Consider the following 24,584-nt stretch of genomic DNA (forward strand, 5'->3'; position numbering starts at 1 on the left):
AGGCCTCATGGTCCATCCAGATTAAACAGGCTCATTTTAGTGACACAGACAAAGCATTTTCTGAAAAGCCCAGCTGTTCTCTTTGTATTACTCCTTTTAGCTTGAACTCAGGAATTACAATGAAAAGTACTTTTACCATCTTTGTGTAATATTTTTGGGCATTTCATTCATACTCATTGAAATTGTAATGTTGGACTTTGGCCTCCTGTTTGCTCTTAGCTTCAAACAGGCCTTGCTCCTACACCTTCTCCTACTGAACTTGGCACAGCACGAGTTGCTTTGTGCTATGATGCTTCGGGCAAAAGTACAGCTGCCAAGGAGCAGCAAATTCAGGGTAGGTTAACCTGTGCTCCAACACCTTTTCAGTTCTTTCTTTTTGTTATACTTGGACGTGTTCTATTTTTGTAGAAACAAGGTGAGAAGGATTGGAACATGTATATTCTGCACTTCTTTCAACTAAGCTTTTTTCTTTCTGAGCTAACCCAGCAGTTTGCCATTTCCCACATATATTTTAAGATATATTGCTGGCAGATTATGCCAGCTCTAATTATATCTTTAGTTGTAATATGCATTAATTGTATTAACATTCATATTGCAGCATCTTATGTATCTAAAGTGAGAAAGCATTACAGTTGGTATTAATGCATTCCTGTTCTGACACGTGAACCGATTTTCCTTCTGGAAAGAATTACACTGAATATTCACTTAAGACTGTGATTTTAATTTCCTTTCACATTTGTGTATATGTTCTTCCTTATCCTCTCTCCCCTTTTTTTGGTCCTTTCAGTTTTGACTGTTTTTGTAATAAATAGTGTTTTACTAATCTACAGCTGATTCAAAGTCTCTAATACGTTCATACTGTTTGAAATTCAGTTTGTCAGTTTGCTTCATCTCCTAAGGATTTACCTGCTGTTGTGAGCGTTATGGTGATGATTCTAAAATAAGCACTGTGTCGGGCAGCTCGGCATCAGGTGGAAGGTGCAGATCTCTGCTTTTATAGCAAAGATTAATTCTGCAAGAGGCTAAAGAAAGAATTTGCTCATTGTGGATGGGAGGGTGACAGTCTTAGATATGCTTCTGCTTTTTTTTTTTTTTTTTTTTCTTTTGCAGGCAGGTGCTCTGTCCTTGCCCTGAGATGCCTGCAAGTCATGTCTTGGTGTCAGGATGGCCCTTGCCTGAGGTCATCCGTCCAGCTTCTTCATGAGACTTCATAGCCCAGACTCAGTATAGAGCTGACCACAGCAGACTGCCAGGTAACGGTTGACTCGCGTCTGGCCAGTATGGAAGTGAAAAACTCCCCATAAACTTGCTAACAATGAGTAGCACGGGAAAAGAAAATCCCGCAGATTTAGCGACTAGGGTGAGAGCATCCTCCTCCGGATGGCCTGCGCTTCCCAACCCCGTACCCAAGGCACAGCAGAGCTGCAGCAGTGGGAGGCCTCAGGGCAGAGCCCGGTTATCCCGGGCAGCCCCAGAGGGGTCGGGGGGGCCATGAACCCCTTCTCCCTGCCGAAAACAGCCGGGGGGGGGAGCTGCGGCGCCTCCGGGCAGCCGCTGCCGCCTCCTCCTCCTCGGCCGCGGGCAGGGCGGGCGGCTGGCCGGCGGCCCGCAGCTGGCGAGGGAGGGCCGGCAATCAAGAGCCGGTACAAGCCCCGGGGCTTGCGGCAACGTTCTCCGGGCTGCTCGGGGCGCTGTGGTTCCGCCGGGCTTTAGGCCGCCATGGTGTCGTGCGGGGCTTTTCACAGCTTCCTCTTCGAATACGACACCCCTCGTATCGTGCTGATCCGCAGCCGCAAAGTGGGGCTCATCAACCGCGGGGTGCAGCTCGCCATCCTCGCCTACGTGATCGGGTGAGCGGGCGGCTGGGCCCCGCCGCCGGCCCTTGCGTTCCCCTTCCCGCCGGACTGCGCTCGGGGGTAGCCGGCAGCCCCGCGGCGGCTGTAGGGCTCGGGGCGGCTGCCGTGAGGGAAGAAGGGCAGCTCCTCGCTGGGAGCTCGCCGGGGGAGCGGGAATCGGCCTCCTCCCTCAGGGCGAAGTGGCTGCCGGGCCTTTTCCTGTCAGGGAGGTGCGGGCTGGGCTGGGGCGGCGGGAGGCGCCCGCCGCGGGGCTGAGGAAGGCCGGAGCGCGGCCACGGCGGCGGTCCTGGGTGACAAGCGGGTGGTGGGACAGCTTAACTGGGGTTGTAGGGCTGCTTGGAGGACAGGTCCCCGCAGGAGCAGAGACCGTCCTGGGGAGTGTCATTCACCCGGTGGCGCTGTGCATAAAAGTGATAACTACACCCTGGCAAACCACTCGGGGGGGATCAGAGGAGAGATTGCTCGTCCTGTGACCCCATAGGGAAACACTATGAAACTACCTGGATCAGCCCTTTCAGGTGACACATGAAAAAAGGAGACATTCACACCGCCTGTGCCGCTTTATGGTGTTTACCTGTTTTCTGTTGTTTATTTCTTGCAATTTTTCTCCTGCAGCTGGGTCTTTTTGTGGGAGAAGGGCTACCAGGAAACAGACTCTGTGGTCAGTTCCGTAACCACAAAGGTGAAAGGAGTGATACTGACAAACACCTCTGCCTTGGGAGCCAGGATCTGGGATGTAGCTGACTATGTCATCCCTCCTCAGGTATCGGTCACTTCCACACGGGTTTTCTAGCGAACATCTACTGCACTGCCAAAGTCCGCTAAGGTCTGGAGCAGCTTCGGCTCCAGTGTGGCCTTGATATGAGAGAATGAAGAAGCTTTGCTTTGTTGCAGATTGTTCCGAGCACCTGCACCACTAGCTCTGGGGAAGCTTGTTTCAAGAAAAGTGTGACTGTGTGTGTGCTTGTATAGGAGGGAGAATTTCGCAGGCTTCAGGAAAAAGTTGCAATGATAACCATGTGTCCTCTTTCTTACTGCTTTCTAAAGCAAACAAAGTTAACTTGTTGGCAGAAACCCCGGGAATAGCCTGCAAGTCACTTGATGCGGAACTGAACAGGAGGTATTGCTGTAGTTAATGATTGACCGTGTGTGTCTGTGGGAATCTGCACTGTGTGGGCAACACCTGGTGGCCTTCAGGGTTGGCAGGCACGGCCAAGCTGCTAGTCGTGGGTCACTCTGTCTGCGTGAGATGTGGTGCAGAAAAGGTTACAGATTTAGCCAGATTTTGGCTGAGCAATCCTATTTGCATATTGGTGGAGCAGAAGCAAATGACAGATCCCAAATTGTGCAGATCTAAACATAATGGAAGTGGTGCTCTCTGAAGAAACAAACCAGGACTGGTCAAATTTCTAATACACATATTGAGAAAAAAACCAACAAAACAAGAGTGGGAGTTGTGCTCAGACTTGCAGCTGGAGCTTTATTTCTGCTCCTGCCTTGTGACTCCCCTGAGCACCTGTGTGATCTCTGTTTTCATAATGTTAATGAGGAAATTTGGGCCATGTGGGAGGACGGAAATGGTTGCTAGTCCCACAGTCCTTCCTCTCCCTAAAGGCAGCGGCATCAGGCAATACATGTGGGAGTCTGCTCTGCTACACCAGCACTGTCCAAAGCAAGTCTCCTCTGCGGGGCCACCTGGGCTCTGTCAACAAAGACATTTGGGGCAGTGCCTTGGGTACTCTTTGCAGATTGTTGCCCTTAAATTTCCTTCTTGTTTTGCATCTTCAGGAGGAGAACGCTGTGTTTGTCATGACCAATCTGATACTCACACTGAATCAGCGCCAAGGCCGCTGCCCAGAGGTAGGTACAGGATCTGCTTTAATCCTGCTTTGTGTGGGTGGGAGTGCAGGGGAGAGGGTTTGCAGAGTTTAGTGTAATTATTGTTCATCTCCAGCTTCCAGATGATAAAACAGAGTGCAAGGTGAAGAACAACTGTGTTCCAGGATATGTCAGCACCCACAGCAATGGTAAGAAGCCCACAGCAAGGGCTCTTTTCAGTCTGTGTTGTGCCTTCCCTCCTGTGAAGGAAGCAGCATTTCACTTCAGTCTCCTTGTTCTCTCACACCTAAGAGAACTGAAAAGGAAGCTCAGATTTTTCTGCTGGGGGAGAGCAGATGGGCTTAGGCTATGTTGGGTGGATGCTGGATAGATGTGTGCTTTGGTGAGTTAGCAAACCGTGTGAGGGCTTTCTCAAGACCTTGAGTCCCTGAAGCAGTATTTCACGTAGATGAAGATTTGACTCAGAAAAATGCCCTGATGCTTCCTTCTCTGAAACTGCACTACAAATTGCAATGGAAGATAATGGGGGTCTTGGTACTGGCACTTCACCTCTGAGCAGATTGCTTTCACCTTACAGAGTGAGGAGATACAGAGGCAGTGTTTGCCCTGTGATATTTTTGCTTGGTAGTACCTCCATTCACATGTCTTTCCAGGCATCCAGACTGGGGAGTGTGTACCCTACAACAGCAGCATTAAGACCTGTGAAATCTTTGCATGGTGCCCTGTGGAGGATGACTATTATATACCCAAGTGAGTGCTCTGTGTTCCTACTCTGCAGTGGCCCTCCTGAGAGGAGGCTATCGGGTACACAGCTGATGTTTCTCCCTGTGAGGTACTATTGGGAAAAGCTGAAGAGGTGATCACCAAGAACCCTGCAGAGTACTGTTTGTGAAAATATAAGTGAAACTTATTTACTTTTCATATTGTTTTGTAGGCCAGCATTTCTGCGAGAAGCTGAGAACTTCACCATTCTGGTGAAGAACAACATTTGGTACCCCAAATTCAACTTCAGCAAGTAAGTAGTGTGTGAGGCATCGTGCTCTCTGTTCTCCTGGACAGTAAAGGGGAGCTGGAGGAGTGGAGGAAGATGCAACAGATATTCTCTCTCTGTTCCCCTGTAGGCGAAACATCCTCCCTACAATTAACTCCACCTACCTCAAGAACTGCATCTATGACTCCAAGACAGATCCCTTCTGCCCTATCTTCCGTTTAGGGAAAATAGTTGAAGCTGCAGGGCAGGACTTCCAGGAAATGGCTGTGGAGGTATTTGGTAGACTCTTCTCTTGGGCCTCAGCTGTGTAGAAGAGGAGTGGTGGGTGGTTGTCCCCCTCTGCCTCGTGGCATGAGCCACAGGACACAGAGCAGCTGCTGAATGGAGAGCTGCTCTGGCCAGAGGGACTGGAGTCAATCTACTTAACAAATGCTTGTCTTTGGGTTCTTTGGGTGGGGTTATGTGCAAGGCCCTTCTGTAGCAGGGGGAAAGAGTGTTGAACTGGGACTGGGACGAGGGCCAGTAAATCAGGGTCCTGGTCAGCAGAGAGTCTAGTGCTGGGCTGGCCAGGCACTTGGACTGCTCACCTTCTCTCTTCTGCTTGGCAGGGTGGAGTCATGGCGCTGCAGATCAACTGGGACTGCAACCTTGACAGAGCTGCTTCCCACTGTGTGCCAAAGTACTCCTTCCGGCGCCTCGACAACAAGGACCCTGCCCACACTGTCTCTCCTGGCTACAACTTCAGGTAATGTGGCTATGGAGGGCACCTGGTGTCCCTGCGGCTCAGTCTACCACTGGCACAGTGTTACAGGCTGCCTGTGCTCCTCTGGCAGCTGCGGGTAGTCTTTGACTTTCGATGGTGCTGTAAAACTTGGAGAGTTTCTCTGATGCTGTAAAACAGAGCAGGTCGGATCTTCGCTGTGTGCAAACACAGCAGAGGGGGGACGTCAGTGAAGCTCCACTGATTGCGTCAGAGTGTCTGAGTCATATTTGCACTAGCATTTGGGTGACTGTTTGGGCCAGCCTCGGGTGGCGTGGCAGTGTGAGAACTGACTGTTTCAGGGTGTGCTGATAGGGCAGTATTTGAGGGGGCTGGGGTGTGGGGGTGGGAGACTGAAGCACCTTCACTGTGTGTGAGGGGAAAAACTAACCTCTAGGAAGTGGCTTTGTGAGTTGAAGACCGTGTCTGCACCTGCAGTATCCTTCTGGCATATACCACCACATATGCATTCTGGCCAGTACAGATAGGTCCAGCACCTCCAGTAAAACTGCCAGCACAGAGCCGGGTAGCAGTTTGGATCCAGACTCAGAGCTATTGGAATATGGATTTGCCACCCTGTCAAGATCCTTGCAACAGTCCCACTTGTGAGGAAACACAGCTCAGGGCTATGCTCGTTTCTAGAATCACAAGCTCTCGCTTAGCACAGGGGATCTCTTTTGGTGGAACTTGAATGAGTTCACTGAGAAGCTGCTGTCATGCAGACAGCACAAGCGTGTGTTTGGGAGGTGCCAGACCTGCAGGTCTTTGGGGTGTCAGGTGGGACTGGCTGGAAGATACCGCAGCTCAGTTGGTGCAGGTTCTGAAATGCTCTTGCTAATTCCAGACCGTGGTGCAGCCCCTTACCAATCCTTCCTCTTTTCTACCACCCTCTTCTCTGCTTCCTCCTGGCTTAGTCAACCATGTGGCGGCGTAAGTCGGATCTCATTTATTTGTTCTCGTTCCTTTTCCCTATCATTTGCTGGCGATTCGCGTTGTGCCGGACAAGGAGCAGCCTCTGTGTGCCAGGCTGAGCTGTGCTGCCTCCCTCGCTGCCTGCTCCCGGCCCTGCCCTCTCGTGGCTGCCTGCACTCCTGCAGCCTTCTTCTTGCCTCTGTGGGGGCTGGTTCTCACATGTAGCTGAATTTCTTCCCTGCTGTCCTTCTGCTCCCCTACTAAAGCTAACTTTCTCCCCTTCCTGTGCTTTGCAAGTTTACTGATTTGGTTTGTGCTAACTGCTGTCTTAAATTTGCCTCTTCTAGGCTTTTCTCCTATATGTGCTTGCCTGCATGAAATCCCCATCATTTGGGGCTTGTCTCTGGAAGTACGAATGTTCAGCCCATCCTCTTGGGATGGGGGACACACCTGGATGTTGCACGATCACATAAGCAACCTCAAAATCTCCAGCTAAGCTCTGATCTATCTTTTCTTCAGGTTTGCGAAATATTACAAGGATAGCAATGGCACTGAGTCACGGACGCTTGTCAAAGCTTATGGCATCCGCTTTGATATCATAGTGTTTGGAAAGGTATGGTGACTTAATCCCTGGGGACCTTGTGGTGAGGGCTTTCAGAGATGCTGAAAAACTTATTCACCCTTGTAACTATCTTCTAGGCAGGAAAATTTGATGTAATTCCTACCATGATTAACATCGGCTCTGGCTTAGCGCTGTTTGGCGTGGTAAGTGACGCTGTTTGCACTTGGACTCAATTCTGGATTTGTGCCTCAGTTCTGAGGATTGGTGTCTTAAACTCTTTCAATCTCCACTAGGCAACAGTGCTGTGTGACATTGTTGTTCTGTATTGCATGAAGAAGAAATACTACTATCGGGAGAAGAAATACAAATATGTGGAGGACTATGAATTGGTAAGCATCAATGAAGGCAGAGTGAAGGCAAAGTTGCTTCCTCTTCTGATGCTGGAGAGTTTCTGGAACAGGATGTAGAAAATCCACATCAAACAGGGATTTTGAACCACAGCTCTGAGGAAACTTTGTCAGAGAAGCTAATTTTTACCTCAAAGCTGTTGCAAGGGAGGAGGAGCACTAGAAACAAATATTGTCATGTTTCCTGGGCAACCGCTCTTGGAGAGGGGAATGTATGTTCAAGAACTTGTCATGGTCCCACTGCACCTTCGGGTTGCAGTCCTTGGCCGTTGCCTTCTGAGAGCTGCAGACAATGGCTCTGGTCCCCATCAAAGCCTTCCTTCTTGGCTTTTGGGGGTTCCTGCTGCTGTGAACAAACCCATTCAATGGGTTGGTATTTTCTGAGACCAGTATGACAGCCACAGCTACGCCTCCCTTCGGGTTCCAAATGATCCGTTTGGCCAGTAGAAGGATTTAGTGGGGTTGCCTGACTGGTGCTGAGGGTAGACCCCAGCCCTGCAGCCCTGTGCTTGGTGGGGAGTGTTGCTGCAGGGGGTGGATTTCTGAATCAAAAGACCTTGTCGCATTGGAAATGTAAAGTGAGTAGGGGAGAGTAGTTTGCCTGCGCAGGGGGTTTTGTGTGAGAGGAAGGGGAGAAAGAAGAGTTTTCTGGCAGAGAACTGTAATCTCTGATCCTTGCAGGGAGTCGATGAGACATATGGAACAAACTCCTGACCTCCTGCTGCTACAGCACCAACTGCTGCTGTGAACTGCTGCTGTGAACGATACTCTGACCCCGCCATGAGACCCACCCCATCTTCATTGGAAAGAAGGGGAGAACAAACCTGAGAAAGGGACCTTCTTCACTGCTGTTCACTACTGTTGCTGGCTGGAGCCAACCCCAGTGAGAATAACCGGGTCTGCTCCTTGTCTGCTGGTCTTTAATTGCACTAAGGACACAGGGAGAATTGTGCTTTTATGCCAGGCCTCTGCACCGGGTAAGCCTGGGACAGGGACTGCTCCAACATTGTCGTTTTGACAGTCCTCCTTTCCCTGAGCTTACAGGTAGCAGAGAGCACCAGGTAACAGGCACAGATTCTTCTTTGCAGTGAACATGGCCCCTGCCAGGTGTTGCCTAACCTTGGGAGAACAGCTCCTTGCTGTTGTCAAATCACTTTTCTGTGCCCTTAAGGATTGTGATGCTTAGCTGAGCCTGTGCCTACTATTTAATTGTGTCTCCAAGCTCCAGTGGCCACAGACTGAGACAAAGCAGTGTCTGGTTCCATTGTGCTATGGTAAATGGCTTACTGGTTATAGATATTTTCTTTTCTGTTTTGTCTAATTTTTATGGTACTACTTTAAAATTTACATTCTTTTTAATAAATAAAATATTGTTCTCTCTTAGGTCTCTTGGAGTCCTGCAAGCTGGGTTTTGCTGGTTTATTTTTCCCCAGGGCCTGTGAAAGTTAGGGTCAGTGAACCATCTTAATTTTACTGGAGAGCTGTCAAAGCAGGTGCTGCTGTCTGCATTGCCTCTTGCTTCTCTCAGCGAGAGTGTGGCTGCAGCTACAGCTTCTGGTCCACCTTGGTTCTCCCAACACCTTGTCTGTGTCTGTTGCATTAAAACCCTCTCCAAGGGAAAAGACTTGATAGCTAGAGGCCAGGGTGGGTTGGCCTGGCATGGCTTAGCCAAGCGCTAGTAACCAAGTGCTCAGAAGAACACCGCTATTACTCCCTGGAAGACCTCTCACACTTTTCACTACCACCCCCAGACCTCTGTCTGGGCCGCTGCATTTAATGGGTTTAGATAATATGATTTAAATGAATTTGTTGGCTTTTTATCTTCACGTGGCCTTGAGCATCTCTAGTGATCACACTGGCAGAGAAGGTCCAGCTCTTCCCTTTCTCTGAATCTTTTCTAGTGTTACAGAGCACTGGGACCTCTTCCATACCTCCAGTATCCTTTGCTGCTGCCTTCCACTTCTGCGCAGTGGGTTTGCTACAGCATTATTGTTTTGTTTTATTCTTTATTTGCCTGCTGCTGCTGAGTGCCCCAACTCAAACGGTGCCTTTCCAAGAGTCAGCGCTCCAGTCTGTGCATGCGAGTGGCTCAGGTTGGATTATGTAGTGACTAGAGCCGCTCTGGTCTTGTCCTAGCCCAAGGTCCCCAGTAATGGTACAGCACCAGACTTCACTAACAGAGGAAGGTGCTTTCAGACTCCTCGTCCAACAGGAAAACTCTCAGAGCTCTATAAAGACCAGTTAAACAGGATAATGGTTCCGCTTGATCAACTAACTCTGGATTTAGTTGCATGTCATTTATTTCAACTTGTACAGAGAAGCTTGAACAGCTGTGTGGAAAAACACTTAGTTTTTTTTTTTCTTCTTAGATAATATAATTTAAAAGTGGTAAATACACAGTATTTAAACTTGATACACCTGATAAAGTTAAATGCATAATAAAGGGGTCGGAATGAAACACAAGCCTCGGTCGTTAAACAAACAGTATAAAAATCAGCAATAGTTCAGGACCTTAGAAAAGAAACAGATCAATTGTCTGATAGGTAAGAGGGGACCACCGAGAAAAACTACTCGAGACAAAAGGCCTGGTTTCCCCTTAGCACTTTCCTGTGTGCTTTCAGAGCCAAAAAGGCTTAGTACCCAGCATTAAGCCTAGTCAGCACTGGGCTGGCTTGAAAGGAAGGGAGTTGGGGAAAATCAAGCTACAGCCCAGTTCCAAGGCACAAGCAAAATGTTTACCTCACTCGAAGAAAAAAAGCTAGCTTCACTACTAAGGGACAGCAGCTAGGGAACTGAGCAGGTTTATATATATACAGTACAGCTTCTCTTAACGGGTCATGCATTTTGCTAGCTCTTCCTCACACAGCCGAGCTTTATGCTTTCAACAGAACTACTCAACAAGAACAAAAAATCTACATCGAGTTTCTTTCGGAGGTGTGCATTTGGCTGCAGCCCTACCGGAGCTGGCACTAAGAGACCATCGTTTCGGAGAGCGCCTTAGAGAAGTGCTGAGCTTACGGCTCCTTACGAACCCAGCCCCTGCTAGCCGAAAGACGCTGACCTACGGTACTATCTGAGGCCCAGTAACTATGTGGCTGGGCATGGAGGAACGGGTACAGCTTATTCTGCTTAGAAGCTGCGTCGCACCCGGCAAGCCCGTTCGGTAAATGTAAACTGTCTCGCTGGGCACCTGACACATCACAGCCCGGAGACAGGCAGCACAGAGCATCTCTACACCTCACCTGTAACGACACACACCACACACATTACTACGCAACAGCTATAAATAATCAGATCCCCCTTGGGTTTTTTTGTTTTGTTTTGTTTTGTTTTGTTTTTTCTTTTTTGGCAGAACAAGTCCATTTACAAGGTTAGAGAACCAAGCCGCCCACTCGCCCGCGTTTCCGCAATGACAAGTCCCGTTTAGGAAAGGGGGAGCGGGCAGCTGTAGTAGTGCTGGCACCCAAGTTACCTGTTTGCTTTTCCCATAGCTGATGCTGCAGGGCTTTGGCATAGCCTCGGACTAAAACGGGAGGGAAACAGTGCGCATCTTATGGCTCCAAACTCCATAGTACTGCTCCCAAACCACGAACCACCGTCGCTGGCTTTGGAGAGAGGCCAGCAGCACAACGTTTCGGTAATAAATTGCGATTTAGGGGGAGCACTGCTTCAAGTGATCAAAAGATGTAAAGGGACAGTTTGTGTAGGCACCTGCACACTTGCTAACGCTGCACTGGCTTTAACAGAGACCTGTCCTAACCAGGAATTCCTGGGCCAGGTCTGACCACAGCAGGGCCAAAGACCTTGGCACGCTGCTGCTTGCGGTGCCCAAGATCAAGGAAGACATGGGGACAGCCACTTCCTAAAGGCAGGGCACCCCTGGCCAGGGGTAGCAGGCACAGATCTTACCATCAACCAAAATACTTGGGTCTCTCCTAGTGCCTCTTTCCTCAGGGTGAAGAATTACGCCTTAGCAGTCCCTTACATGCTTGGGACATTTGAATCCTCCCCCTCTTTCGGGTACACCATCATTTGAAATGCCTCGCTCAAGGTCACACAACCACATCAGGCTGAGAAGAGGTGAGGTCAGACCTTTTCCCTCCCCTTCCCCTGCTCCGTCCACAAAACAACTGTACTTACCCCTTTCCTCAAGCAAACCCTGACTCCTCCAGCTCACCCATGCTCTGCCCTTCTCCAGCTTTGTCCGAGCACAGAGAAATTGGGAAAGTGAGTCCGGAGGCCAGAGTCTCTCCCGCCACACAATAGATTATTATTTTTTTACAAGCACCACAAAATAATCAGAGTAATCTGACTGAAGGTGAAAGAGCTCTTCATAAGAAACAATCCATGAATTAGGTATACACTTAATTTACTAACAAGCCTCTGATCCACAGGCGTTCACAAATTACTGGTAACGAACTTGCAAAAAATACATAGCATTGGCCCCAAAATCCAGATTAAGAGTTTGGAAAACAAAAGTTTCTTTGAAAATTACTAGCTAATCTAAATATTTCATTAAGATCTTGAATTCTAAGCAAGCCCTAAGTCTATACTTAAAAAATAGCATAAGTGGTATTATTTTTAATTGTAGTAAACCATGTAATGTACATGGAAGTGAAGGATTTTACCCTGAATTTTATATTTAATAATATATCTACCTAGATCAAGTAAAAGGTTTAGAAACAAACTGTTGTTAGTGCTTCCTCTGCTGTTCAAAGCAAACATTCAGCTAAACACCACCTTTCACTCCTATGTCTGCAGCAAAAATAGTTCAGACTGAACTTAAGCCCTTAAATACCTTTGCCTTTCATACACTGAATACTCGACTTACCAAGTCCCAGCCACACCAAGACCTTAGGAAAGGTGTTAATTACCTTAGGAGGCAATTAACCTCACTTTCTGAAAGCCCGGAAGATGCTGTTTAACACAACTTGGCTCACAAAGGCAGGCATTCTTTAAAAAAGCTGAAAAGGTGGGTTTTTGCTTTGTTCCCATGCAGTTAAAAAGGTGTCAATTAAAAACAAACCAGAACGACGAGAGAAATAGATGCAACAACATTTCCGGTAGGTCGCGGACTCTCAAAGTGCGCACGTGTAGTTTCGACTGTCGTGTTTGCCACTTGGCAAAAGCTTCACCCTTCTGCGTGTGCCCACCGACTACGCGACGGGCATACAACACCCCTGGGATGCTGGCGTTAGTCCCCGGAAATTATTTGGCATTAAAACCAGGTAAAAGCAGTTCCAAATGCATTTTTTGTTTGACTGCTTTTTTTTTTTTTTTTTTTTTGCAAAGCACTGTTGCTGCTCAACCCGACAGCTCACCTCTCTGCTGTCAGCCAGCACCTCTCCCACAAGAAGTCTGCGGTCCAAGCGATCGGAGATGTTCAATGTTTATGACAAGTAGTCGGATGTCTTATAACATGCTGCTATGTAAGCTCTACCTCCAGCATTATACTGAAATGGCGCCATGTCATGCTGTGTTTGGTGTAGGCTCTGTTAATGTCACTCATCCTCAGCTGCACACTTTCATAATGTGCCCTGGACCAAGTTGCTGAACAGAACCGTAAAGTCGATGTTCACGAAAGAAGTTCCTCCTCTCCCACGTTGGGCAAGTCATTGCATTTCAGATTATCTTCGCTGCCTTGTTTCCTGTTTTAAAAGGAAATAAAACAGTTGCTGAGTGACTCAGAAAAAGGCAAAGCAGACAATGAGACACCAGTATCTGCCCCCTCCCCGCAACGGGACCTTTGGGACCCTGCACACACGTTGTCTCCCCCCACCTCCCCTGTAACAGGCTGGAAGTGCCATATAAAGATGCTGTTCAGCCCACGGGAGGGGCAGGATGTCACGAAAATCATCCCACAAAGCGATATGGGTCGGACATGTCCCCACAGACATGTCCCAGCCATGGCCCCACATGAAAAACTGAAAGCCCAGCGCCTCAAATTCTCCTCCTGTGTTTTGCAGCAATTTCCCAAGCAGAAGACAAGCGGCAAACGTCCTTTTTAGGCCATGATGACACTTACGGCAGCAGGTTCCCAGGGGCAGACAACGACCGCTCCTCCCTCCTGCTCCCCTCGAACGGGTTCCCAAAGGATCGTTTCCTGATCATCGTTTTAACCAAGATCTGCAAGACCAGATTGGAGTTCGTCAGGGTGCTACCGCTTTCCTTTCATTCAAGAGCAACAGGAACACCCAACTCTCATGCTCAGGTAATTAAGAAAACTACTGAAAACAAGTCAGTTATCTATTTTTAAAAAAAAAAAAAAGAAAAAAAAGAACACGGAAGCATGTTTACAAGCCTCCAGCTGCTTAATACAGGAGCTGTATCCTCGTCGGAAACCCACGGTGCGACAACTAAACAGGCAGATGAGAGCCAAACGAGGTGTGAGAGGCTGGAAAGGAGAGCAAAGCCAAGTCTGGGAAGATTTTCTCCCCCCAGAAGTAGGTTTTACCGATTACTGCATCCAGTACCTGCAAATTCCCAGTTCCCCACAATTACCTGGCAGAAGGATTCATTGGATAGGGAGAAGGGAAGGAAAGAACTGTCACAATTTTGCCTTAACGTTTACTAAAACTAAAATCAAGCCCAAGATTCCTATTTCTCAAAAAAAAAAAAAAAAAAAAAAAGAGTCGAAACCACGGGAATCTCGGGAATCTCGTATTCGAGCGTTAACGCCTGCAGTTGGACGCACAAAGATCAGGCACCTGGAGGGTAATTTCGAATAACAAATGCAAATGGGAAAATAGAAGATCTGCCTGGAGGTGGTGCGTTATTTAAGAGGCAAAAGCCGCAGTAAAAACTCATTTGCCCCGAGCTGTGCTAAACACACCCGGATTTTCAACGGGGCCGGGAGCACTGAGCCATCCTCCCTGCAATCGCAGCAAGTCACCTCCGAACAGGAGAAAGGGGGGAACCCCCCCCCATCAATGGTGATTTCCTTAGAGCAAGATTTGTTTTTTCAGCTTGAGCGGCGCAAGGTGCATTTGCATATTAACGTATCTGCAGCTGAAGAGACTTCTGCGGGGTACAGAAGCAGGAGAGAGCTCCAGAAATGGAGCCAGACGTGGGCACAGCCACGAGATGGAAAGGGGGCTTCAAAGGGAGACCTGTACTTCAAAGAAATCACAGCCTGGGTGTCTGCGGGCAGATAATGCCAGGCTGGGGAACTGCGAATGGTCGCTCACTGTTTCTCCTAGCATGAGGGCTAGCAGGGCCCCAAAGAAATCATTAGGTTCAAAACCCCAAAGGATTTCACTTTCCACACAGGGCAGGGTTACGCTGCAGTTCTCACCACCACCACAGCGGGTTGCAGAGAATAAAAATATGAGCTTGAAAAGAGATGAGATGAATTCCCCAAGAATAGCTGCAGGCGGGGGCTGGCGTGCGCCGTGGCCCAGATAAAATCTCCATCCTGGGAAGATGGAGATCCCGCAGCCCCTATGGCCAGACCGGCAGAGCAGGGCAGGAGCTAATTGTGCTTGGCCAAAACACCCACTCCCGGCCACGGGCAGGTCCTGGACCAGATGCTCTTGTGCCCTGAGCAAATACAGTGATATTTAGGCAGCCAGCTCAAGTGTGGAGACCGGCAACCCGCTGACACGTCCCTTTGGGACCGCTCTGAAATATTTCCCCGCGCCGCAGGGTATGGCCACATCCAGCAAGATGCTGAGACACCATCTTGCAGCTCTTGTTTCTGACCGAGGGAAGGTCTTTGCCCTAGTCCTGCCCAAAGCTTTTGGCCTTCAGCATGGAGCTCCGGCTGCTCGGGACTGCCCTGGGAGGCAGCACGGACCCCGGTGTGAGTCCGCAGACCATCACCTCCCTCGTACTCACCACGGTGGCCAGGCTTGGGATGTGCTTGACCGAATTCTCCACTTCCTCCTCCGTCACCTCGACAAGGGTGCAGTTCTCATCCTCCGTGGGCAGCAGCTCCGCTCCGTTCTTGGTGACCCAAGGGTGCAACTTCAATTAATAACACAGCCTGTCAGGAACGATTTCCTCTTTTTCGTAACTCAAACAACACCAGCCTGGCAAACGCATCTCCTCACCCAAGCTACGGCCCCTACATGCTCCTGAAATACCAGGGAGCAGGGGACAGACGTGCCATCTCTCCAGCGAGCCAGCTCACCCCAGCACCGCTGGGAACGGCTCAGCCCGGAGCGGAAAATGCCGCGATGCGGCTCATCCAGAGCCAGCGCTGGCCCCATCTACGCAACCAAGCAGTAACCTTGGTGACCTACAGCACTGGGCATCTCAGTGGGTTTTAGGGAAGAAGACCTATTTTCACTCCCATCTTACGGACGAGACAGCACCAAGAGGCAGGAGCGATTTATTCCTGACCGTATGTATGAGCAGTAGTGATGGGGAGGCCCACGGAGTCCTAGTCTTGGACCTGAATTACCGGTCTTGGACCTGAATTAATGCACAACAGAAGGCAGAAACCCCTCTTTCTCCTTGCCCACACACCTGGCACCTTGGGCGGCTGCAGGAGGAGAACAAAACAGTTCACCAATTTCCCCGCAATCCTTTCCCCCTACCTTAGTCTCCATTTTCTCAGCTTCTCGCCCCTTCCAGGCTCTCGCAGGGGCGGAGGACCAGAAATCTCCTGTGAAAGGCTGTTGCACAGTACTTTCCTGGTAGCAGAGGAAATACTGTACTCAGGGGATTTCCTTTTGCCTGTGACTTCTCTAGGCACCAAAGGTCCCAAAGCTGAGCAGGTCCCAGAGCAGGGGAAGGAGCTGGGACTTACCTGCCCAGGGGTCCTGGGCACAGGGGGAGGACCTAGCCTGGCGCGATCAAACTGACTCCCAAAAAAAGGAGAACTCAACACAAGTGAAGCCACAGCCAACACCAGGGGGTTGGGTCAGTACCTTGATTTCTGGGACGGAAATCCTAGATTCGGGATTTTTATCCAGCATCCGTGTAATCAAATCCTTCAAGAAGTCCGTAATTTCTGGCCTGGGGAAAGGAGAGGGGAGAGATGAGATGGGGAAGGGGGCGGATGCTCCTTCTCTTCTTCACCCCGGTCCCAGCCACCGAGGGCCTTCCTGGGCAGACTGAGGCTGGACCCCAGCCCTGGCAGGGATGCAGCTCCAGGTACTCGCGCACACTCAGGTGCCACATGGCCCTTCCTTCCCAACTACCCCCAGAGAAGCAAAATATCCCCTTTTTGGGCAATCCGAAGAGTGATCCCACATGTACAGGGCTGGGAGAGCCCGACATCAACTCCACTTGGGCTAAAACCCAACAGGCAACAACTGCAGAGGTTAATTCGTTCCCTCAAACGCCTCTGCAACTTCAATCGCTCCTTCTTCAGCAACTGCAAACCGAGAGATGTTGCCTTCGTTTTTCGTGCAAAGGAAGTTTTCCAGGGCCGAGGGCCAACAGAAGGGCTCAGAGCCCCAGTTTTGCAGAACGGCAGTGGAGCAGGGCCAGGCCCACCCAGGCAGTGCCTGAGAAACGGCTCAGAAGAGCTTTAAAATAAGGGCTGAGGGTTGGGGGTTTTGGGTACTTACTGGTCTGGGAACTCCAACGTTTGGGTCTTGATTTTATTGTGTAAACTCAGGATCCGTTCATCCATAAAAGGGCACTACCACGAAGAAAAAAAAGAGCAATGAGAAAAGCAACAACCTCCGTTACGAAGCCGCAGTGGGGCAGCCAGTCGGGCATTGGGATCTCGTAGGGTTTGGTGGAGAGCAAGGAGCCAGTTATAGGGAAATACCAAAAGGTTTCCTATTAAATCAACGTCTTCTTTTAAACGCCAGGAAAACAGCATTTGGCTAAAAATGACCACATCACTACAACAGCTCCTCTCCTAAAAAATCTGGCCAGGCACAGATTTTTTTTCCCCGGGGAAAAAAAGAAACACGGTCCTTTTGGCTGCACCCATCCCGTGGACCGGCAGAGGTTTCCCATTTCCACCCACACATCCCCGTCTCCCCTCGGCAATTCCCGACTGCTCGAACAGGGGCGCAGGGTGCAAATCCCACCGTGTACCCAGCACGCGGGAGGCACACGGGAAACCCCCCCAGACCACCAACAGCGCTCAAAAAATCAGTCTCATTACCTGCCCAAACACGAAGCAGTACAGCGTGATCCCCATGGCCCAGACATCCAAAGCCTGCGGAGAGGAGAAAGGATAGTTAGATCTGCAATACACAGTGTGTGCAAGGAACGTTAGTCCAAAAACCTTAAAATTGCTACTAAACACCTTTCCAGAGAAGATTTTCCTGGTTTCCGAGAGCGTCTCCGGTGCCATGAAGGCGGGGGTGCCCACCGTGTTGGTTAAGAGGGCATCGGCTCCCTTGAACTCGTTGCTCACTCCGAAGTCAGCGATTTTGACGTGCCCGTCTTCCCCCACGAGGAGGTTGGAAGGTTTAATATCCCGGTGGATTATCTTTTGATAGTGCACTGCGGCCAAAGGAAAAAGAGGCAATTCAGCAGCAGCAGCAGCGGTCTGCAGCAAAGGAGCCACGAAGTGCAGCTCTAAGCCTTCTGCTAACCATCACCAGCCCCAGCTTCAAAAACCCCCGTGCAGTAGCATGAGCCACTGGAAATGGCACCATACACCAGGTGAAAGTCCAGCCCCGCGCGTTTAGAAAAAAATAAAAATAAGAAATCCTTTTCTTTTTGCACAGACACTCACAGTATTCAATGCCCTTGATCAGATCCTGGAAGTAGAACCGAGCCTGGTCCTCGCTGAGAGGTTTCAGGGTTGGGATTTCCATCACCGGGCTGCAAAGGCAACAAAGAACAGAGGTTGTTCCCCATCCGGATGTGTCAAAACAGGTCCCGGAGGCTTTGCTGCCAGTCAGCGACAGCACGTGGTCTCAAACGGAGGTGCACTTGTGGGTGTGCAGAACTGTAACTGGGTTGGGCAGATGCTACCCAAATCCATAGGAGACCCATCGTGAACCTCCCCATCGCCTCTGCATCTGGAGCCCGCCTGAGGTGGCCGAGCTGTGCGACCCGCAAACCCGTCTCACGTTCATGCTTTAGTAGGTTTAAATCTGGAATTCAATACTCACCCTTGCTTCACCAGTTCAAACACTGAAACACAAAAGAGAAGGTGATTACCGATCACTTACAGATTAGAGCTCCTGCGAGCACAGTCCCAGCACAAAAGCAATTATTTTGATGATGAAATTATGAAAACAATATTAAAAAAAAAAAAAAAGAGATGCTATCTTATGCAAGGCACACACCATTTTGCATGTTTCTGTCTTTAATTAAGGGGATGCTGCCAACTACCTTCTTAATGCTGCAGCTTCAGCATCACGAAACACCCTCCACAAGGCACCCTGAAACCCTCAAGTCTGCCTGCAAGACCAAGGCCAAGTCCACGCTCCGAGCAAAGCTCTGCACTTGGCCATGAAGGCGTCACACACTCCTCAGGCTGAACATAAACGATGGAAAAGAAATTCCTCCTCCAAAAGCACGTGTATTTACATCAAGCAGACCACTGCAGTCTGCAAGACAGGTTGGGAATGAGCTCATTTGTACAGTGGGTAATTAACATGTGCCTTGTTCTCGAAGCCAAAGAAATGAAGCTACTTTCCAGCAGCCCGGCTTCAAAGCTGAGAACACACATGCTGGTACCTCTCACGACAAAGCATGCCCTGATGTCAAATTAAAGCCTATAAAGCACTCCTGTCTCCTTTCTGAACCCAGACTGGATCCCGTTTGCGCTGACCATTAGAGGTGATTTGCTCCTCCAGCACGTCCAGGCCATACCCGCTCTGGAGGAGGGCCCCAACCCCACATGCAGCCACCCCAAAGTGTGGGGTAACCCTTTGCCCTGGCAAACCCCCGTCCCGCTGACACCCCACGAGCGCCACAGGGCAGTGGGCAGTTACCCATGTACAGGTGGTCCTCGCTGGGGTCATCCAGGACCTGCCGAAAGAAGTGGAAAGGAAATTAAACGGCACCGAAAAACCTTGCAAATGAAACACTGTGATTTTTTTTGACTTTGAGGCCATCTCAGTTCTGCACCATCTGCACCGTTAGCATGGTCTGCTCATCTCCGAGCTTCCACCCACAAGGGGTGGGGGGGAAAAAAAAAAAAAAAAAAAGAGGACAGAGATATAGCTGTACTTCAAGGAAGTAAATATTTAAAACACACAGGAAGCATCATCTGACTCATGAGCCAAATAAACTCCAGCCCGCACATCCTTAATTCTTGATTTTTGGACCGTTTCATACAGTTAGTGGGCGGAGGGCAGGACAACTGCGCCACAGAACCAGCAGAAACACCAGTTCCTCCCCCAAAACCCATCTGAGCACTTGTTTCCTCCATTTGTTGCTGCTCCAGGCAGCAACATTTTTCTCCGTTTCCCTTTCCAGGCAGGGAAGAAAAAAAACCCTCTTTCTGGGGGTCGGAGGGGGAATAAAGAACCTTTTAAGCTAGGGAAAACACGAGTATCCTGCAGGCAGGACCTGCCACAGCCATCCCAGCCCCTCTGCCCAAGCCAAGGTGTAGCCCATCCCCACAGCATCCAGGCTCCTTCACGCTCGGGGTGGGTTTTGGGAAGGGGCAGCCATGGCATACGGCCAGCGGGTGCTCACCTCCACCAGCTTCACCACATTGGGGTGGTCCAGCTTCTTCAGAATGGCGATCTCCTGGTAGACCTGTTCGATGGGCCCTTTGGGCTGCAGGCAGCCCTCGGAGGCAGCCTTGGCCCCGCGGGGCGGCGGGCGGCCTGTGGGAAAGGCAAAGATGGGGTGTCCGGCCAGGAACAAGCCCCCAGGGTCCCCAAAGCATAGGATCATAGAATAGTTTGGGTTGGAAGGGACCTTTAAAGTCCATCTAGTCCAACCCCCCTGCAACGAGTAGGGACATCTTCAACTAGAGCAGGTTGCTCAGAGCCCCGTCCAACCTGACCTGGAACGTTTCCAGTGATAGGGCATCTCCCACCTCTCTGGGCAACCTGGGCCAGTGCACAGGGGCAGAATGCCCTCCCTCGCCCTGCTGGCCACGCTGCTGGGGATGCAGCCCAGGATAGGGTTGGCTTTGTGGGCTGCAGGCGCACATTGCCGGCTCATGTCCAGCTTTTCATCCACCAGTACCCCCAAGTACTTCTCGGTAGGGCTGCTCTCCATCCCTCCATCCCCCAGCCCGCATTGATATCAGAGGTTATCTCCCACCCCAAAGCTTTTATGCCACTTACGGGGGAAACCCGCCTGTCTCATCAGCTTCTTTTTGGAGAGGACCTTCATTGCCTGCAACAGGGGAAAAAAACCCATGGTATTTGAGGGAAATCGAGGATAAAATTGGGCTGGTGGGATGGGGCCAGCACAGAGCCGGGCAGGGATTCAGCGGAGGGGATCCATCCCCATCCCACCCACCCCACTGTGGGCTCCGGGGCTGCACACTACTCACATAGTAGGTGTTATCATCCTCGTTGTAGGCCAGCTTCACCACCCCGTAGGAGCCCTAGAGAGGGGCACAACCATGGGGGACCAGTTAGGGACAGTCCAAAAAAAAACCCCACAGCACCACACCGGGCTCCAGGCTCCTCTGCAAACCCGTCCCCACCGGGATCACGGAGCTGGTGTGGGATGCTGGGACTAGCAGGGTGTACGCTCTGGCATCACACCGCCGGCAAAGAAAAGCTTCAAATACCCCATTTTGTGGGAGGGAGGGAGGGGGAACGGGGAAAGTTAGTAACAATTTTAAAAATATATACTATTCAGTCGGCACCACCCAGAAGGGACCAGTGTCGCAGCGAGGAGGCGACTGAGCTGCCGTGGTGAGCAGCTGAAGCCGCCATCTCACCGGCTCAACAGCAAAAGCCATCCCAGGACCCTCCCGCCCCAAATCCCCCTGTCCCACCCCAAACCTGGCCAATATTCACCTTCCCGATCTCATCCTTCAGCTTGTACTGGTTGAGCTGCACACAGTCCTGCGGGGAGAGACGAGGGGTCCGACGTGAGCCACGAAACCGCTCGCGTTTGCTCTCCTCCTTTTAAACCTCCAGCAAAACTCTCTCTGCAAACTCGCGCCCTTTTTCTGCTCTGCCCGGGCACCGCTCGGGGCTGCGCACCTTTGGTTCATGAGCCATAAAGAGCAGCCGCCCGGCCACGCGTCGGCGTGTTTATAGAGGGCTAATTGCAAATGTTAACGGCTGGGCAGGCAATATTGTCCGCTCACACGGAACGAGAGCGCACGACGGGTGGGCGGCGGTGGGGATCGGCAGCCAGGAGAGCCCCGGGGGGGTTTAATTCTGGTGACCCGCTGCTGAATATTTTTATTTCTTATGGGCAAAGCAGCCGCTCGCTGCCTGTTTTCTGTCAGCGCCGGCAGGCTGGGGGCAGGCAGGGACATTTCCTCTTTAGATCTCAGTGGGTCTTTCTTCTTTTTTTATTTTTAAGGGGGAGAAGAAGAAAATTGCGGCATGCCGCCGGCTCCCCCGAAACGCAGCCGTGAGAGCTGATGGCATCTACAAAAGGCACAAAACGTGGCGAGCCGCTGGGTGCCACCTCCCCGGGGGCTGTCCCCACGGCTCAGGATGGACCAGGACATCCCACCGCTTCCCACTGCACATCTGTGACCATGCTGCAGGGGTTTATCCCAAAAAAACAAGCGAGAAGCAATGCCACAGTGGGGGAAATCCAGGTGGACGGGGGCAGGAGAACCGCGGGAGTAGCAATGACTCCCCCTCACCTGCAGTCCCATGATGGACACGCGGTTTGACTCCACCGTCGGCCGCCGCGGCAGCCGTGGGGAGGAGTGCGGGGACGTCACCGGAGAGTAAGGGAGGGACGGGTAGATGAAGCGTTCATTGGTGCCATCACCGTTCCCAGGCGAGCGGGCAGGCTGCGACCGCTCCTGCAGGGAGAGCTTTCGGCCGGAGAGGTGCAGCTTTGCCCTCGGCTCCCGGTTGTCCCCAAAACCCTCACCGCGGGGCGCGTTCATCTCCTCCTCCTCCTCGCTCGCGCTCCCCGTGGCGTCGTACTCGGTCACCACGATGAGCGAGGCCATGCCGGGGCGGCGGGGACTCAGCGGCGGGGGGTTCTGCGGTGGCCCGGGCACTCGGTGGCCGCAGCCTCCGTCACGGCAGAGGGGCCACGGGGCGGGCGAGCTGCCGGGGACGCATGATGGCATGGTGTGACCGACGGCCTCATCCCGGCCACGCTGCGACGGGGAGGCTCACCTGCAAACACGGGGCGGCTCAGCTGGGCTCCCCTGGAAAGTGGGATTTCCTCCCGCCCGTCGTTACTCTACAGATTAATTTATACACCCCAGAGGGGATGGTAACGCCAAGGGCAGCAGCACAGGATGGCACCAGGGCTGTGCACCCACCTTGTCATGGGGCAGACCCCAAGAAGGGGTCCCCGGGCTGCTCCTTCCATCCCTTTTATTTAAACGCCTCCAGGGAATAACCACCCCATCATCTCTGCTGTAGAAATACCCCAAAAGGGGTATTTCTCAGGTCCTGCACTATGCTGGCATAAATACTGCTCAGTTCCTCGCTTTACTGCTCGGTCCAGTAGTGGGAGAGGACACGTCTCTGCCAAACACCCCCCAAATGAAGCAGTTCAGGGGCACTGAGACCCACTTACCAAGCGTGGGGTGCAGGATCGGCCCCCCCAGCTCACTGCCTCCTCCCGCAGCCCATCGTTGCCAGCAAGTTCTCTTCCTCACCCCGGGTTCCCTCTGGACTTCCGTGCAAAAATCAGGTTCCCGAACCTTGGGATAAATGAGAGAACAATTCTGTTAGCAACAAAGAATTAAAAAAAAAAATATATATACACTTAAATAATAATTTTAAAAGGGGAGAAAACAGTGTAATTAACACATGCTGGGTGCCCCGCAGCAGTCGGGGCAGTTCGATGGTTGGTTATAAACCATCGCTTTTCGCTGCCACAATGCCAATGCTGATTTTAATTTCTAGGTTAATGAGCTGCTGCAGAAGCAAGCAAAGAAAAAAAAAAAAAAAATCCCGAAACAAACAGCCCAGAAGCAGGAACAAGGTTTGAGGCATTTTTCTGCCTGGTTCCCACACCTCGGCGAGGCGGCCGGTTAAAATTAGCTCCACTCATCTCCATTGAAGTTTCCGTGCTGCACCCGCAGCACAACCGCTCTGAATCAGCCCAGCAGAAATTACGGGTCAAGTGCAGAAACCAAATCGTCTCCCCCTTCCTCAAGGCTTCACAATGGCCTAATTGCTGTTTTCAACACAGGTCTATAAACCAGAGTGTTTTTGCTGGAGCGGGATCGGCCCGGAGCTAAAGCTGACCCAGCGCCGCTCGCTGCTTCGAGGCGCAGAGAAACGCAGGGGATGCGAAGGCTATAAATAAGCCGACGAACAGCAACAAGGACAAACTATTTCAGAAACGCCGCGTTTCGTGGGGCTGAATCCGCTCCCGGCTGGGACTTTGCTGGGCAAGATTGCCGGGAGCTGCCAGCCGAGCCAAGCCGGGGCTCCACGTCTCGGGCACCGTGGCAGCAAAATCCGCCCCCCCACCCCTCCCGGCGCTGCTGGCAGCCACGGCAGCATCTTTTCATGCACACCCAAAATGGACACAAATAAACAGGCACCCCCCCACACACGCCCGGATTCATCCTGAGCCCACAGGGACGCGTCTCGAGGCCGGTTGCCATTTGCCTGGCTTGCTTTGGGCACCCCGCCAGCGGGCACATATATAAATAGCCGTCCCCCGAAGCCGGAGCCGATCCCGAATGCCGTGCCCTGTACCCTCACCCTGCACCGCGGCCGTACCAAAAAAGGCAGCTTATTGGCATGGCCCCGGGATGAAGCCACCCCAGGACCATCGCCGGCCGTGGCACTGGTCCCCGGCGGTGGCACGGCACAGCCGGGCATCCCATCCCGCCTCAAGAGCATCGCCTACATCTGAATTTCCAAGGGTTCGTGCTAAACTTTGCCAGGCTGAAGCAAACTGAGCGATGAAGTCTCCGCAACACTTGAGAGAAGAGCATGCCCTGGCCGGCCGGAGTTAATTGGCTTGACCAGGATAAACATATCAAAGCTGATTAATTGGAGCAGGCTTCCCCGGGCTCTGTAAACAGGCTAAAAGTCATCCAAGCACCACCAACTAGGGTGGAAAATCGGAGGGTTTTTCCCTTTGCACGTGTGCAAAGGGGCTGAGCATGGGGTTTTGCAGAAATTGCCCCATGAGGTGATATCTTCCCTGAAAGAAACCCAAAAGTGGGATCCCGCTGTTGAACGCAGCCCCACGGGACATGGGATAACCTCTAACAACGCAGCCAGTTCTCCTTAATAAGCACATGAGG

The 24,584-nt window shown here is 51.3% G+C and overlaps 2 protein-coding genes across 2 annotated transcripts; one reads left to right on the plus strand and one right to left on the minus strand.

The window, feature by feature from the left end:
- Window positions 1-1,719: 1,719 nt before the first annotated feature.
- P2RX4 (purinergic receptor P2X 4) lies at window positions 1,720-8,702 on the plus strand (the record flags this gene model as incomplete). Its single annotated transcript, XM_082491781.1, has 12 exons — window positions 1,720-1,850; window positions 2,472-2,619; window positions 3,645-3,716; window positions 3,811-3,883; window positions 4,349-4,445; window positions 4,630-4,710; window positions 4,817-4,958; window positions 5,295-5,431; window positions 6,878-6,971; window positions 7,058-7,123; window positions 7,214-7,309; window positions 8,009-8,702. 12 exons carry the CDS (start codon window positions 1,720-1,722, stop codon window positions 8,039-8,041), a joined length of 1,170 nt encoding a protein of 389 aa, XP_082347907.1. The 3' UTR covers window positions 8,042-8,702.
- A 960-nt stretch (window positions 8,703-9,662) lies between these two features.
- Window positions 9,663-23,013, minus strand: CAMKK2 (calcium/calmodulin dependent protein kinase kinase 2). Its single transcript, XM_082491870.1, has 17 exons — window positions 22,892-23,013; window positions 21,993-22,482; window positions 21,184-21,231; window positions 20,709-20,762; window positions 20,497-20,548; window positions 19,895-20,028; window positions 19,186-19,222; window positions 18,358-18,379; window positions 17,976-18,064; window positions 17,541-17,740; window positions 17,397-17,450; window positions 16,846-16,919; window positions 16,201-16,288; window positions 15,868-15,963; window positions 15,164-15,292; window positions 13,353-13,453; window positions 9,663-12,975 (listed from the first exon to the last, which is right to left on the minus strand). The coding sequence occupies exons 2-17, from the start codon at window positions 22,431-22,433 to the stop codon at window positions 12,903-12,905; spliced, it is 1,692 nt and encodes a 563-aa protein (XP_082347996.1). The 5' UTR covers window positions 22,434-22,482; window positions 22,892-23,013; the 3' UTR covers window positions 9,663-12,902.
- Window positions 23,014-24,584: the final 1,571 nt, after the last annotated feature.

The sequence above is a fragment of the Vanellus vanellus genome, assembly GCF_965231255.1.
Source record: "Vanellus vanellus genome assembly, chromosome: 16".
Classification (NCBI taxonomy): Eukaryota; Metazoa; Chordata; class Aves; order Charadriiformes; family Charadriidae; genus Vanellus; species Vanellus vanellus.